General features: G+C 48.1%; 1 protein-coding gene across 1 annotated transcript; it reads right to left on the reverse strand.

Annotated features, from left to right (window-relative positions):
* Positions 1 to 938: 938 nt before the first annotated feature.
* cables2b (Cdk5 and Abl enzyme substrate 2b) lies at positions 939 to 15,414 on the reverse strand. The gene is made up of 9 exons (XM_067239686.1): positions 14,879 to 15,414; positions 9,893 to 9,985; positions 9,318 to 9,395; positions 7,919 to 8,021; positions 7,612 to 7,783; positions 5,933 to 6,030; positions 4,560 to 4,666; positions 3,989 to 4,193; positions 939 to 3,709 (listed from the first exon to the last, which is right to left on the reverse strand). Exons 1-9 carry the CDS (start codon positions 15,412 to 15,414, stop codon positions 3,566 to 3,568), a joined length of 1,536 nt encoding a protein of 511 aa, XP_067095787.1. The 3' UTR covers positions 939 to 3,565.
* Between the last annotated feature and the right edge of the window lie 892 nt (positions 15,415 to 16,306).

The raw sequence follows: 16,306 nt of genomic DNA on the forward strand, positions 1-16,306 counted from the left end.
TAGTTTCAGTAAATACAGTGCAACAATTACATTATTGCAATTTTACATCATTCTTACATCATATGTCAATCTTGTTCGCTACCACCTGCCTTGTTCCTTGAAACATGGCAGTAGACAAGGGCAGGAGAGGAATGGAGGATGATTAAGGAGGAAAGGACAATTCAGACCAGTGTCCTCTAGACATCATGACAATTGACATCTGAAGTATGAAGTGTGATTTACAGAAACAATTCAATTTCGGAATTGTGGACACACCATATTTTACATCATCCCCACTAGGTGGTGGTCTGCAGGCTCATTTCTACAAGTTATCTTCACTATTGGTGAAATAATTTTATTATGTATTTCTTTATTAAAATGTATTCATTTAGCAGACGCTTTTAATCCAAAGCGACTTCCAAGAGCGAGCTTTACAAAAGTGCATAGGTCACTGATCATAACAACGAGATAGCCCCAAACATTGCGGGTAGCCAAAACATGAAGCATATACTGTGAAAAACCAAATAAGTGCCAAAGGCAAGAACCATAAGAGCATGCAGTTAAACAAGTTACAATCAAACAACATGAAACTCAAAAGTGCAAAAGTTTATTGTTTATAAATAATATACTTGATTTTGACTCTAGACTTTACTGCACTCTATACTAGAATGTGACTTTATAAAACTGCACTGGCACTCTGGATTCTGATGGAATTTATAATGATCTCTTTCAGCTGAATGTTTGCTAATGAAATTAATTAAGTTCCAAAGCCTGATAATGCCACACGGTTGGAGAAAGATATGTCTACGGTCGTTTGTCCATGCTGGGAGTGAACTGCAAGCTAAGGCCTAAAACGCTTATGCTTTTGCTTATCCATGCTTAGGTAGATGTGAGTGGCTGGTGAGAACAGCTATAAACTATGAGACAAAAAGGAAGACACAAATCAGTAGGGTCCAAAAATATATGTATATTTTTTTGTTGGCTTTTGCATCTGAAGAACAACACACACGTCCTTCCAAACTGTACTGGAGAGAGGGTGTGACAGGACTTTACACAGGTGAGTTTAGGATCATTACTCAGTGATAAACGTTGCAGAACATGAACTGAGGGTGAAGAAAGGGCACTGACAATCCCAATGAGATTACAAACCATTCAAATGCTTTGTTACCATACAAGTAGCTTTACATTTAAAGTGTTAAAACCATAGATGTTCCTGTGTATATACTATATGTATTTTTCACTGTTGGTCAGTTCCTGTCACCCACATTTGACTTCACAAAGTATAAATGCTTTATACAATAATTGTTGGAGGTTTTCACACACAGTCCATTCAAAGTAGCGACAGTTTAATGCCTAAATGTTTTATCACCAAAATCTAGACCTCCAATGATTGTGATTGCCTCAAGTTGTCTGGGACAACGCAACCAACAGGGAGGATTTTAGGAGTCCCTAAAATTCCTCGCCCATCTGGATTCCCAGGTAGTGGATGGGGATGCCTTAGATAACCAGGTAACTACAACACACTAGTACCACCCGTTCCTGTGGAAGCACTGAAGGGTTTCAGCCATGCTGTCCCTGTATTTGGTCAAAGTCACAGTGTCAGCTATATTAAAAAAAGGTCACAACCCTTATTGTACTAGGAATGTTTGCTAACATAGTTGTGAGATCAACAGCGAAAACTCTCATACTTGGAGGAAAAATAAAACATTTGTGTGCAGTCTTTTACGCTACATGGTGTGTAATAAGTTTGGATGTGATGGTGACCAAGAGGATAGACTGTATGAGCAGGCACTTTGTTGATTATATTCATGCTTGGTTATGAACAAATATAGGAAAGAACTACTGTATATGGGGGCAGGTGAGCAGGGTAGGGGAGAGAGAAAGAGAGAGAGAAAGAGGGGGAGAGGAGAGAGAGTAGAGAGAGGGAGAAAGAGAGATTGGAGTTGGATAAATAAACCAGTGTGACCCTTAATGCAATGTGTAACAATGACCACAAGGTGGCACTGATAGCACTGACTAGCTCTCTCAACATCATTAGGGCCAATTACATCACATATATTGAAGTGACATTTTGTCACACTTTGATGGCTGAGAGAGAATGAACGTGTTTGGTTCACAGTGTTTCTTTAGGGAGGGAAAGTGCAAAGAATCTGTTTGGAAGTGCTTAGTATTAGGTACACAAAAAAAGTATTAGGCACAACACAAACAACAACAACAACAAATGTCACACTGCTGCTTAGGCAGATAACAAGTCAAAGTTGTCACCAACACAAAACAGATGACAACAACAATAACAACAACAATGGAAGACATAGATAACTGTAAATACTGTGAATATTTCCCTTTATAGCCGAGACTCCCTTTATAGCCAAATCCAAGTAAAAAATACAGTAAAAAAAATGTTTATATCAAGGAAGATGGGTATTACAGTGGCACATAGGACACACGGACACACACACACACACACACACATAGAGCACACAGAAGTCAGACACGACACACTACAAAAGTGTGTTCCTCCATGTGGTATTCATCTCTAACATAGAGCACAGCATCATCCAGATGACGCACCTTTCACACACTGTTGTACCTCAGTGCAAGGTCTGGAAGATCCATATAGCAACTACAATACAATACAATTCTACAGATTTAAACGTTTAAAACTGAAAGGAATGAAGACCAAAAAAATACAAGGGTATATGACTGTATATATATCGAGACAGTAAGTCAATATCGGACGGAGTTCTTCTCCTGCTAAATGGCATGACGTGTCTGCTTGACACTGTGCAGAGTAAATCAAGTGACCAGTAAAACAGACTACCTGACTCAGCACTACTGAAAATACATTTTGAATTCACTTAGTCTATAAGCGATACACGAGGAGGTTAAATACATGTATATATTTAGACAAATACATATATTATTGTCTATAATACTATGATAGTAATACATTTTATTTGCGCTGCTCAAATTCACCCAAGGACACTTAGAGCGAAATGTATATCAGTATTGATAGAGAATAAAATGATTATTGATTTGCTGTTGTTTGAGTGCCATTTGATTAAGAGCAGCCTTCTGTGTGGTTGAATATAGAGGATGCTCTGAGGTATGGCTACAGTATCACAGAGTAGCTAGGCTATGTGAATGATGTTCCTAAGTAGTGCAAAGGAGGTTATTTGGTTATGAAGAAGCATATACCTTTATGTTGCAATAAAATACAATAAATAATCCCCTCCGAATGAATCTGTTCACAATAAAGGAAGGGGGCTTTTTGGTAGTTAATTGGAAGTCAAGTCTCCAACTGAACTTCACAGCTCAACGGCTTCCTCCGGTAGAGATTGACAGGCAGCGCAGTCTCAGCCAGTGTGACACCCAGGGGTCAGGGACACCTGAGGGCCAGGGTGTGTAGTTGCTTGGGGGGGGGGGGTCTCCATGGGAGTAGCCTGTGACTTGTAGTTGGACTTCAGGCCCACAAGATGAAGCAGAATGCTTTGCTGGATGACTGGTTGAGTGGGGGCACGACAGGCAGGCAGGCTGGCTGTCTGGGTGCCTGTCTGGGTGCCTGTCTGGGTGCCTGTCTGGGTGTCTAGGACTGCTGTTTGACCAGCCTGCGGTAGTGTGGCATCACCTTGCTCTCAGGCAGGTAGAGCGCCATCTCCAGGGCCACCAGAATAGTGAACTCGAAAGGAACGAGCTCTCTCCTGCTGATCCTGAACCGCTCCTCCAGTTTCTGTCGAGAGAAGAACCGGAGGAGAGGGGGAAGAGAGAGGAGGTGGGAGGGAAGGAGAGGAAGATAGACATGAGTGAGGGGTACTGTACACGGCCAGGGGCAGCTCCCAGCAGCCCTGCAGTGAGACTGAGAGGAGACCCTGGCGTCTCCAGGTGTCTGATAACTGCTGCTCTGCAGAACACGAGAGCGCACACCTGGGACACCACAGCACGAGGAAGGGATGTCAGCTACGGGATGCCGACAGGGTTAATATTCACACGTCCATTACTGGGATCTTACATCAATCAGCTGTTTGACATCCTGCTTCTTGAGGTCGCTGCTAATTTTGGCCGCCAATAGCACGCAGGCGGCCGACACCAACTTCCTGTTGTGCTTGTTCAGACGACCCTGCAGCACCAACTTCTCAAAGTAAACAAACGCCATCGCCACGGTGACCGGCTGAAGGTCACAGTCCTCCCCCACCGACCGCATCTCTCTCTTCAGACTGGGGGAGGAGGAGGGGAGGGAGGGAGAGAAGGGGGGAGGACGGGAGGGAGAGAAGGGGGGAGGAGGGGAGGGGGAGGAGGGAGGGAGAGAAGGGGGGAGGAGGGGAGGGAGAGAAGGGGGGGAGGAGGGGAGGACGAGGAGAGGGAGAGAGGGGGGGGGAGGAGGGGAGGGAGAGAAGGGGGTAGGAGGGGAGGGGGAGGGGGAGGAGGAGGAGGAGGAGAGGGGGGGGAGGGTAGGTAGACAGGTGGAGGGGGAACGACAAAAGAGAGTCAGACGAGACGGTTAAACAAGAACTTGTCTGCTGCTGTGCTCTGGTGCGTTCTACTGAGCTGGGTCAGATCCCCTCTGCTGCACCGGGGCGTACCTCCTGATCTTGCTGAGGGTGAGCTTGACGTGGGGGAACTTCTCCTTGAATGAGTCGTTCATGTCCTTCTTCAGGTCCGACGGCTTGACGTACTCTATCACCGTGGTCTGGATGGAGACAGAGGGGTGTGAAGAGACTGATAATGACAGCTCACATCCACAACCTAAACACCTACAACATGGGATGGATCCTGTGACTAAGAACCCAGTCCTGCTTGTCTCCTATTAGAACAGAACAGTATTGAGGAGGCCCCGCCTGCTGTCAAGGAACAGGCAGAGGAGCCAATCACGTGCTGCGCTCTAGCTGGTGTCTGGTTGGCTGCCTGCATGTCCCCGGGGTGACCAGGCATTCCTGTAGCTCCTTCTGTCCTGAGCTCTGCTGTATACATTACATTCATTTACATTTAGTCATTTAGCAGACGCTCTTATCCAGAGCGACTTACAGTAAGTACAGGGACATTCCCCCTGAGGCAAGTAGGGTGAAGTGCCTTGCCCAAGGACACAACGTCAGTTTGCATGACCGGGAATCGAACTGGCAACCTTCGGATTACTAGCCCGATTCCCTCACCGCTCAGCCAACTGACTGCTGTGTCAGCGAACGTCACCGCAGACCGAAAGCAGCAGTGCAGGACCGTGGTCGATGTGTATATTTAAAGATGGGTATTACCTTCAGTGGATTTACCTCAGCTGGTGAACATCCCCATTACCGGCTGACACGTATCGGCTGACACGTATCAGCGGCTGGGCTGCACGCCAGGCCTACAGAAGCTCCGGGGTGCACGCCAGGCCTACAGAGGCTCCGGGGTGCACGCCAGGCCTACAGAGGCTCCGGGGTGCACGCCAGGCCTACAGAGGCTCCGGGGTGCACGCCAGGCCTACAGAGGCTCCGGGGTGCACGCCAGGCCTACAGAGGCTCCGGGGTGCACGCCAGGCCTACAGAGGCTCCGGGGTGCACGCCAGGCCTACAGAGGCTCCGGGGTGCACGCCAGGCCTACAGAGGCTCCGGGGTGCACGCCAGGCCTACAGAGGCTCCGGGGTGCACGCCAGGCCTACAGAGGCTCCGGGGTGCACGCCAGGCCTACAGAGGCTCCGGGGTGCACGCCAGGCCTACAGAGGCTCCGGGCTGCACGCCAGGCCTACAGAGGCTCCCCTACTGGAAGCCCTCCTGACAGCACGGCTTCTCCTCGCTGCCTCACTCTCTGCTGACTGACTCTGCCCAGCCCTTCTCCTGGACCTCTCCTCCCCTCCCGTCTCCTCCCTCTCCTCCCCTCTCCTCCCTCTCCTCCCCTCCCTCTCCTCCCTCCCCTCCCTCCTCTCCCTCCCCTCCCCTCTCCTCTCCTCCCCTCTCCTCCCTCCTCTCCCTCCCCTCCTCACCATGTAGGAGGCGAAGATGAGCACTCTCTTGTGCTTGCCGCAGGGCCACTGGGGATCACTGAGCAGATTGGGGTCGTAGTCGGACACATCCTCCAGGCCTGAAGAACACACACACACAATAAATATACGGTGTACTTTCAGACAGAGGCATTAACACTAAGATACCAGTCTATGGCAGCGTACAAACAAATATCACCCAGTGCTCAAGCCGTTCATAAAAGAGTGTGTTTGTGTGTCTCTTTCCTCACCAGCTGAGCTCATTGAACACTTGACAAAAGTCAAACTACAATATCATCTAGTCAAGTATGTGCTTCGGAACATTAATAAGCACGCCAGCAGGCATGCTGCACCTATCAGCACCTGTCTCTAATCTATCTCTGTCACCTTGGTTAGATAATGTAAGCACACACAAGTAAACACTGACACGCACACGTACGCACACACACGTACACACACATACAAAAACACCCACCGACACGCACACACAGGCATATATGTACACATGAAGTCACACTCACTCACACAGCTGTGTGTCTGTGTGTGTGTAATAGAGGGTTGCTATATCTGGTCTAAGAACAAGAAAAGTGTTGGAGGCATAGAGAGCCGCATCCCAGCTGTGATAATAACCAGCCAGATCACTGAGACTGACACTCACCTCACACACACACAAACACAGAGTAGTTTATCAGTGCTCTCAGGCGTGATTATGAACAGTACTTAACGTGTCTGTTCCTTGCATATACAATGGAGGAGAGGTAAGGAGGAGTAGGACTCTTTCTCCTCCCTCCCTCTCTCTCTCCCTCCATCGCTCTCCCTCCCTTCCTCCATCTCCTTCGCTCTCTCCCTCCCTTCCTCCATCTCCCTCGTTCTCTCCCTCCCTTCCTCCATCTCCCTCCATTGCTCTCCCTTCCTCCATCTCCCTCGCTCTATCCTTCCCTTCCTCCATCTCCCTCGCTCTCTCCCTCCCTTCCTCCATCTCCCTCCATCGCTCTCCCTCCCTTCCTCCATCTCCCTCGCTCTCTCCCTCCCTTCCTTCCTTCCTTCCCTCGCTCTCTCCCTCCCTTCCTTCCTTCCCTCGCTCTCTCCCTCCCTTCCTCCATCTCCCTCGCTCCTTCAAATACCCCCTTTTTATGCTCTCTTTCTCTGTGATTCAGTTGTGACTAAGTCTCCCTGTGCTCTCCAGTGCTACTGCCTACATCACTGCACATTCCCCCTCTCTTTCCCATCTTGGAGCTCTGTCCATCCTGATCCCCTTTCTGCCTGTCCTAATCTCTCTATCTGTCCATCGGCCCCAGAGTGCTGGCAGCAGGTCAGGGGGGCTGCAGGAGAAATCCCCTCCCAGAAGACAGGGTTTACTGAATCTGTGTCCACCTGCCTGTCCGCCTGCCTGTCTACCTCGTATCCAAGTCTGTCTGCCTGCCTGCCTTTCTGTCCGCCTGTCTGTCTGTCTGTCTGTCTGCCTTCTATCCTTGTCTGTCAGTCTGTCCTGTCTGCATGTTTAGGAGGCACAGTAGTTGGCATTTGCTGCAGGAAAGGCCCAGTGAGTGTGTTCATGGATATACGATCATATGTGTGTGTGTTCAAATGACACATAAGAGAGTATGTGTGTATATATATGATGGTGTGTGGAAACATGACTGTGTGTGCATATAGCTGTGTGTGTGTGTGTGTGTGTGTACCGAGGTCGAGGCCCACGGTGCTGTTGATGCGTGCGGGGGCGTAGCTCCTGCAGGTCCCTGGCATGCTGGTGCTGCTGCGAGACATGGGGATCTGGAGCGTGATGTCACAGCCCGAGGCGCGCTGGCGCACCAGAGCGTTGGTCGGGTACAGGAACTGGGCGTACGACACCGTCTGGACAGGAGAAAACCACTGTCACTCACTCAGGCAGCCAGGCATTTGGGACTCGCGTGTCTGTAATAGGTGTGTGTGTGTGTGTTGAGCATGTGAGCGTGTGTGTGAGTGTTGAGCATGTGAGTGTGTTTGTACCCGGCCGTATGCATCCAGTTCAAAGCCCTCCAGGCCAGGCAGCATCTCCAGAGTGGTGGAGATGTTTCCTGATGAGTGTCTCCTCTGGGACTCCAGTGGTTCACTGGGTGAGAGAGAGAGAGAGAGAGAGAGAGAGGGAGAGAGAGAGAGAGAGAGAGAGAGAGAGAGAGAGAGAGAGAGAGAGAGAGAGAGAGAGAGAGAGAGAGGGAGGGAGAGAATGAGTGTGAAGGTGCATGGGAATGTGTGAGAATAGGAGAGAAGCTAGACAGAGCGTTTAGAGCCTCCCCAGTCTACTAACATTTAGCAGTCTGTAATTGGTGACAATCATTGGGGAAGGAAGCTTCAACAGACCTTAAATACAGTCAGGCAGAGAGAGAGGAGGGGAGTGAATAACTTCTTTTCTGGCTATCAGTCTACTCTCTCTACTCTCAGCGCTGATGGACATCCCCTCTGATGGACATCCCCTCTGATGGACATCCCCTCTGATGGACATCCCCTCTGATGGACATCCCCTCTGATGGACATCCCCTCTGATGGACATCCCCTCTGATGGACATCCCCTCTGATGGACATCCCCTCTGATGGACATCCCCTCTGATTCAGGCGTTGTGCTCTGCTCTGGTCTATCCTGTCTCTGCTATAATAAACCCCCTGTTCTTCTCTGAAGCTATACGACTTGCATAACACCTCAACCTCAGTTTCACCCCCCCCCCCCCCCCAAAAAAAAAAGAAGAAAAAATGGCTATTATTATTTACATGTACATTTACATTTATGCATTTAGCAGACGCTTTTATCCAAAGCGACTTCCAAGAGAGAGCTTTACAAAAGAGCATAGGTCACTGATCATATTATTATTCCAGTAGATAGTGTGTGTGTGTGAGTGTGTGTGTGAGTGTGTGTTGTCTGGAGGGGAGCATGCCAGCCAGAGGCAGGTCAAGCTTGCGACCCCTCTCTGCACCACAGCACTAATTTAGGAGATCTGAGGCATGTGGGAAAATTCCAGCTCTCTGCCTTCCTCGTCCTCCCCTTCCGTTTTCCCTTAGAAAACCCACGGACCACTGTCTCTCTCCCTGAGAAAGAGCTCTCTACGCAAGACCTCTGACTGGTCTCTCTCTCCCTGAGAAAGAGCTCTCTACGCAAGACCTCTGACTGGTCTCTCTCTCCCTGAGAAAGAGCTCTCTACGCAAGACCTCTGACTGGTCTCTCTCTCCCTGAGAAAGAGCTCTCTACGCAAGACCTCTGACTGGTCTCTCCCTGAGAAATACCTCTCCACCCATCTCTAGCCAGTAGGTTCATTGCTAATGAGAGGGAAAGGAGGAGCAGAAGGAGAGCATGTGTCTCTAAGTCAAGAGGGTTGGGTTCCAGGTCTGTTGTGGTTGAGTCAGTGCAGCATCTTACCTGATATGAAAGCTCTCTCCATAGGGAAGCACAGAGAAGGCAGCACACAGGGACCTCTTGGCACAGATCAACACGATCCTAGAAACACAACAACCAAATAAAAACACTGTCATCCTCCCTCCCTCCCCCACCTCCTCCCTTCCCCAGGGGACATGACCCTAACGCAGCTCCCACAGTTCAGCAGTGGAAAACTGGCCCTTGCCCCTGGCCCTCCCTTGACCCGGCCAACCGCCTCCAGCCCTCCCCAGCCCTCTGTGAATATAACCGTAACCCTGGGAACCGGGGGGTGGGGGTGGAGGAACAGGCAGCAGCTATGCACTGGAAAGGAGTTTATAATGGGCCCACAACACGCTATCCACAGTCCTAGCTACCGTAGCTTTGTAGAGCTGCTGTCCGTCTGCCCACTATCTACTGTCTGATTGAGGGGTAGGACATTCGGGGGGAGTGTAAGTGTGTGTCTGTACGTATGAGCCAGGGTGTATGATTACAGCCCTCTGAACCACTTCACAGTGTTAACAATAGACACAGACACAGGCCAGGCATATCTGCAGACCTGTGTGTGTGTGCTGTCTCACCTGCTGCCCTGGGTGTCATACTGCCTCATGTTCTTGATGAAATGGACCTTCTTGACTGACCTGGGTCTGGGAGAACCTGATAGGTTACGAGTCCTAGAGGGAGGGAAGAAGGGAGGGAGGGTGGAGGATAGACGGAGAGAGTGACATATACACAGGTTACAACCTTGAACACCAGAACATTGTAAAGCTACTTGTGTAGCAGCAGTAACCTGCAGGACACTCGCATAACCACAGGTCTAAAGTTTCTAGCAGATGAAATTGCAGCATCACTGTGTGAGGTCTGTTGTTAGGTCAGGTCAGGTCAGGCCCATTCAGGATCACTAACTTCATTGATCGCAACTGCAAATACCGATGCTGCTCCACAAATGCAGCAGCAGCAGCTAGCTGGATCTGATTCAACATCCCTCCATTCTGGATATGAGGGCCACTCAAAGCAGGCGACTGCAGAGACACGGCCTATGGTGACAATGTCAAAGTGATTATCATCACTGACGTTACGTAAGAGACATCAGTCCAGACCCCCCCCCCCCCACACACACACACACACAAACAAAACAGACTATCTTCCATTCCACCCCCGCTGCAAAAACAGATTTGAGCCACAAGCCCCAGGCAGGGGACCACAGCAAAAAATACCTTCTGTTTGGAATGAAAACTGTTACACAACACACAACACCATCTGCTGAGGGTTTTTTTCTCTCTCCTGGTGACCCATACAAGACTGGGAAGTTAAATCACTGTTATCTCTGCTGTGGGAATGATTAGGGAAGAGGGTAAGGGTGTGGGGGTGTGTGACTCAAACAGGATCTCCACTCCCCTAATCAGGGACACGGCTACCAACAACCATCTATCTTTGCTACAGGTGGTCATTATGGTGAGACAAGCAGCACTTTGCCCGGCTAACTGGACAACGGAACCAAACCCCAAACCAAACTTCTACTACACCGTCCATTACAGAACCAAACCACACGGCCACAGGCTGTAAGAGCAAGAGGGACAACAGTGTTGGTGGACAACAGGCCAGAGCTGACAAGAAGAATGTGTGGTCTCTGCAGGAATCAAACTCAAAACCTTCATGTTGGAGGCCCCATGCTGACTCATCAACTGAACCTAAAAGGGCAAAGCACCGCATCTGTCTCAATGTGCCATGTCGCTAAGCAGGAGATGTGTTTGTCTATAAACATCCCTCGGTGAGCATACGGTGTCTATCGCCGTACATTCCAATGCAGGCCTTAAGAAGGAATGTGGCACATTCCAATAGAACCCAGGATGGAAGCATTCTCTGGGTCCCACTTCTCACTTCTGGAATGTTCCATTCTGGGCTGTGGGAGAGAAAAATCAGGACTGGTGTGTTTCGTATCTTAATCTCCATCGTCATCCTCTGACACGTTTTCATGGGAACAGCGGTGGTGGATGGAAGCGAAACAGTCTTGCCAACTCCCCCCCTATCAGAGCGATGCTGACGATACTGACTACCTCCATAAGAGTGTGGTGTCACAGGGTGAGCTCATCCCAGTTCTCATCTGCAGTTAGGGCTCCAGGCTGCTTGTGGGACTGTGGGACATTGATGAACTGTGCAAACTAAATATTTACATGAACTATGTTATAACTGTGTTCATCGCTAAGCCCCTAAAAGCTGACTGTATGAAAGCATAACTCTTCTCTAGAGTAGTGTGCAACTGCTCTCATGCTCCAAAAGAAACACTTGGCTGTAGTGTGGAATTAGTGTTCCACACAAATGAGCAGAGGTTTGACTTTCCGAGGAACAGCACGCATTAGCTTTATTTTGGTGTTGATGTTATCACTTAGTTGAAATGGCAAATGGCAGATTCAAATGTCAAGATTTCTGAGATCCTGCATCTGTTTATAAAAGGCGGGTTGAATTCAAACTGACGACAAAAAACAATCAGATTATAACCTCCCACCCACCAACTGTCCCTCCCTCCCTCCCTCTCCTTTATAAACTGCAGGCTCCACGTCACTCCATATAAGAGCTCCAGATAAGAAGCAAAGGACGTCTAGACCTTCCAGGGGGAAAAAGAAACAATGATTATATATAGAATCCTGGGAACAAAACAATTTCCTCTCCCTCTCTCACCCCCTGTCCCCTGCACTTCTTTTCTTTCTCACCTCACCTTCCCTTTCACTTAATTTCTTTTTCTTTCTCATCTTTCTCTGCCCCCCCTCCCCTCTCCTCCCACCCCTCTGTTGTTTTTAATCAGGACTGCCTGGCTGTGTCCTGGTTGTGCCTAAGTGCCAGAGCAAGGGATCAGTGGATGATCTTGGTTTAAGGGTTCTGGGGCCAAGCAGCAGTCAGCCAGAGTTCGAGCGAGCCTGACGTCACAAAGGCTTTGCTTTAATGCACACCAAATCCTCACTTTGAGCGTCTGTTAGCGTCGCCCCCACCTTTAGCCAATGTCTGTGTTGCACCAGTGGCGCTTAAGGGCTGATTGTAGCATTAGCTTTGCCTTGCAGTAGCTGATGCTTCGTCAGTCGGCCCTGCTAGCTGATTGATGCACTATGACAACATGTCCCAAGTCCATGGACCTGACAAGGGGTGGCCCTAATGTGCACATGCACGCACACAGCTTAAAGAGAGCTTAAAGGGATGTGAGGAAGAAGGAGGGAGATCCACTCTGCTTCTATGCAACAGTGTAGGTGATGGTCCAATGATGGCCTGCATGACACAGAGCCGAATCAGACAAAATCTACCAGCGCTGTCACGCCATTGAGTTATTTAACGCCACTGATTATATTAGTGTAGTTAAAAAGCGCGCACACACGCTAATCACACTAATCCAGTGTGTTGTATTTTCTATTGCAGCATTCTAGATTATTTTCGAGGATTATCAGACATAATAACAGTTTTTTTCATGCTTGTCCGTCCTCTTTCCTGTTCCAAGTGAGCGTTTTAATGGAATTGACTCCTCTTCACAGCTCCAAACTTGCTCCAGGCCCATCTGTCTGTTCCGGTTCATCAGCTCACAACAACATTTCATTTAGGAGGAAATAGTCGAGATAGGCTTTACACACTCCAGGTGGCCTGCTAGGCAGACAGCATGACACGTTGACATGCAGGCCATCCGACAGCTTGGCAGGCAGTTATTTGGAGAGAGGGGACTGTGTAATCTGTCTCGGAATAAGTTATCTGGTTTGCAAACGGATTACATAATATGTTATTCTGTGGTGATTTTAATCAGAGTCTATGCTGATTTGTTTGAACAGGACTTCGTTAGTCTGGCTAAGAAGACTGTGCGTGTGTGTTCAAGTCAGGGTCATTCCTCTGCAGAGCAGAGGACAGCAGCTTGTCAACATGGCTGAGGATCCACACCCCATAGCCGGGGCCAGACAGGTCATCCTTTATTAGACGAAGGGAACAGGAAGTGAGCAAGGAGGGGGTGAACAGAGCCTGGTGGGTCTGGCTGAGCAAGGAGGGGGAGAGGTTCAACGCTCTAAACCACTTTCAGATGAAACTGTTTCGCACACCCTCCATGTTTAGACCGTTTAGAGATGATGTCATTAAGATTCCAGGTCAGGGCTTGTTCTAAACTGCCCTTATACTTCACAATGTTTCTACTTCTTCTTTCATGTTGCGCAATCAAGTAGTAATCAAAAGCTAAACTGTGCCTTGTTTCTTGTTAAATCCCTTTGATCAGTGGCACCTATTTAGCATTCCAACAACTGTATTATTATCAAGTAAAAACTATAAGCACTGACCATGCAGCCTAGTTCATTAGTCAATATCACTACAAGGTATTGTGAACTGTTCATGTTTAGTGCCACCTGACTTGGTACACGATAACTACTAACACACACAAACACACTCCCACATGAGGAGGAGGAGCTGAACTAAGCAAACAAATGAGTAATTTCCAACGATGAAATGAAAGAATGATGAATTTCATATTAATTTTCCGTAGAAATAAGATACCACACCATAGTCAATATTGATGGAGGTTGCGTTTGCTATCGTCTTGCTCTCTTGAAAATACAGTTTCTGCCTGTGTTTACTTGATTTACAAATTAAATACACAAGTTAAGCACGTTTATGTGATGGGAGGTATAGGCTATGATTGAGTTGTAAACTTCAACCGACTATACTGTGAATCTCGCAGTTGGTAGGTCTATGCAAACACACAAACACACACTAGGGCTAGTAATCCGAAGGTTGCCAGTTCGATTCCCGGTCATGCAAACTGACGTTGTGTCCTTGGGCAAGGCACTTACCTACTTGCCTCGGGGGAATGTCCCTGTACTTAGTGTAAGTCGCTCTGGATAAGAGCGTCTGCTAAATGACTAAATGTAAATGTAGGCAGGGTAAACATTTCCACATATCCGCCCTCAAATGTCAAAATGCTTACCACATCTGTACTGTATGACACTGTGTATCATTCATGACTGCTGAGTTGTTAATGTTGACAGCACTTTATAACACGACTGATTAATCAAATATTTATGTGCTGACTATAAGCAGTCAAAGATGAACTAATACTTTAAAAACACCGTTGCTATTTACATTATCGCGTGTCATTTGCAACAAGCTGTATTACAGTAGATTACCGTGTCCTTGTACAGTTAAGTGCCAATGTACTACACGGGGTTAGGCTACACAGGAACCTTTTGTGTGGATACATGGAGTAGCTAAATGTCAGTAAGGTAATGGTCAATTTATTAAGTAGGAAGTGAAGCCTACAGTAAGTTTCAGTTCATCAAGATATGAAACAACAGCTCTATTGAGACTAGCAAGAGCTAACGTTAGCTCTCTATGTTGCAAATGTTTCTTATCTGTGATTCAACTGAGTTTGATCGTCCCGCGGCGATACAACGCTGCTAGTCGTGACACCTACAGTAACGGTTTAGTGGTTTTCTATAGAAAAGTAGTCAACTATAATATGTATATATTTTTTTAAATGTTCACATGGTTACATATAAATACTGCTCAACCGCCAAGCTCACTCACTCACCGTTCTGTCAAGATAAACTCACCTTTGCCGGGTCTCAGAAGTCATCGAGTTACAACTCTGGACTGACAGCAATGTTGATGACTTTCTAGGTCCGAGAGGAGTTGGTAAGAGACTCGGGGAAAGAAGATTCCCCTGCGAAGAGAAAGACCCTCTTCCCCTCTCCAGAAATACCTCAGTGGTCCCGACATGGTTGAGCTCTGAGTCCGATGAGGGAAGGACCAGGATGGGAGGGACGTTGAGAACCCCGAGTCTCGGGACAGGGCTTACAGAGCTGCAGCTCACTGACGTTGACAGGTTGGCGAAGGTACCATAGGTATTTGACTCCACAGATAACCTGGACACTCTTGCACCAACATCGGTCCCCAGAAAGTCGTTATGTCTGTGTCCCTGAAGGGTGCCATTTTCCGTATTCTGCTGGACGGGCCGTCCGTCAAGAGAAATGTTACTGAGGAACAGAAGAGCGGCTTGTCTCCGGCGGGAATCTCTCCGTTTTAGCAGGTGCTGTTTGCTGGTATTGCTGGCTAACGCACTGTGCGTACTGCAGGCTGCAGTCGCCATTCTCAACTGAGGAAGTACAGTCGCGCGCACTGTCAAAGCATTCTACGCGCCGCGAAGAACTCTAGTCTCGCTCACGCCCCCAACGGTGTGATTGGAGCAGAGCGAACAGATGGAGTTGGGAGAAAAGCCGATTCGTTGTCATGCTTATGTTATGAAAGTCCTCAGAGGATTACTCTGTAACGCCTCTGGTTAAAACATTTCTTACTATATTAACGATTATGGCTAAGTCTGATGATTTTAGGAGCAGTTTATCTTGTTGTATGTGTACTCTCTAAACCAAAAAGTGTTTTTTGGCTAGACATGACAGACAGTCAGGAGGTATAATCTCAGTGTATGTAAATGAGACAGGAGAGTAAACAAGCATATCCAGTGTAAATCTTTTGATGAGTAATTTGCGCTCTCGGCTCTGCGTAATTTCATAATAGCAGATCATACAGATGTGTGTGTATGTGGCAGGTGGGATTGTGAGTTTACCCATGGGCCTCGGCAGGGCTGGAAGGGAGAGGTGCAGGGCACTGTGGGAAGGTCAGGGTGCCACAGGGGAGTGTCAGCATCCATTCTCATCCCATAGTTTTTCTCATTTTCCATCCTTTCTCCCTGCAGACTGGAATTATTCACAGCAGATGGTCAGCTGGCCCTGCATTACTGCTGTGCACTGGGGAACATCACTGTTCCTCTCTGTGAGCAGACTAGAACTCTCCGGCTGCCACCAACCTCTTATTTATGTTTTATGTTGTTTGGTTTATATTTTGCGTCTGCTTTCTCTGATAATCTATTTCTTCCTCTCACTTGTCTCTCGCTCTCTCTCTCTCTCTCTCTCTCTCTCTCTCTCTCTCTCTCTCTCTCTCTCTCTCACACACACACACACACACACACACACACACACACACAC

Source organism: Osmerus mordax, chromosome 7 (assembly GCF_038355195.1).
Source record: "Osmerus mordax isolate fOsmMor3 chromosome 7, fOsmMor3.pri, whole genome shotgun sequence".
Classification (NCBI taxonomy): domain Eukaryota; kingdom Metazoa; phylum Chordata; class Actinopteri; order Osmeriformes; family Osmeridae; genus Osmerus; species Osmerus mordax.

Excerpts from the sequence above, each read along its gene's own strand:
- cables2b (XM_067239686.1), bottom strand. The coding sequence starts at position 15,414 with ATGGCGACTGCAGCCTGCAGTACGCACAGTGCGTTAGCCAGCAATACC. Across the intron at positions 7,784-7,918 it reads AACTGGATGCATACGGCCGG|ACGGTGTCGTACGCCCAGTT; the intron begins GTACAAACACAC and ends TCTCCTGTCCAG. Across the intron at positions 3,710-3,988 it reads ATGTCAAACAGCTGATTGAT|AAACTGGAGGAGCGGTTCAG; the intron begins GTAAGATCCCAG and ends TTCTCTCGACAG.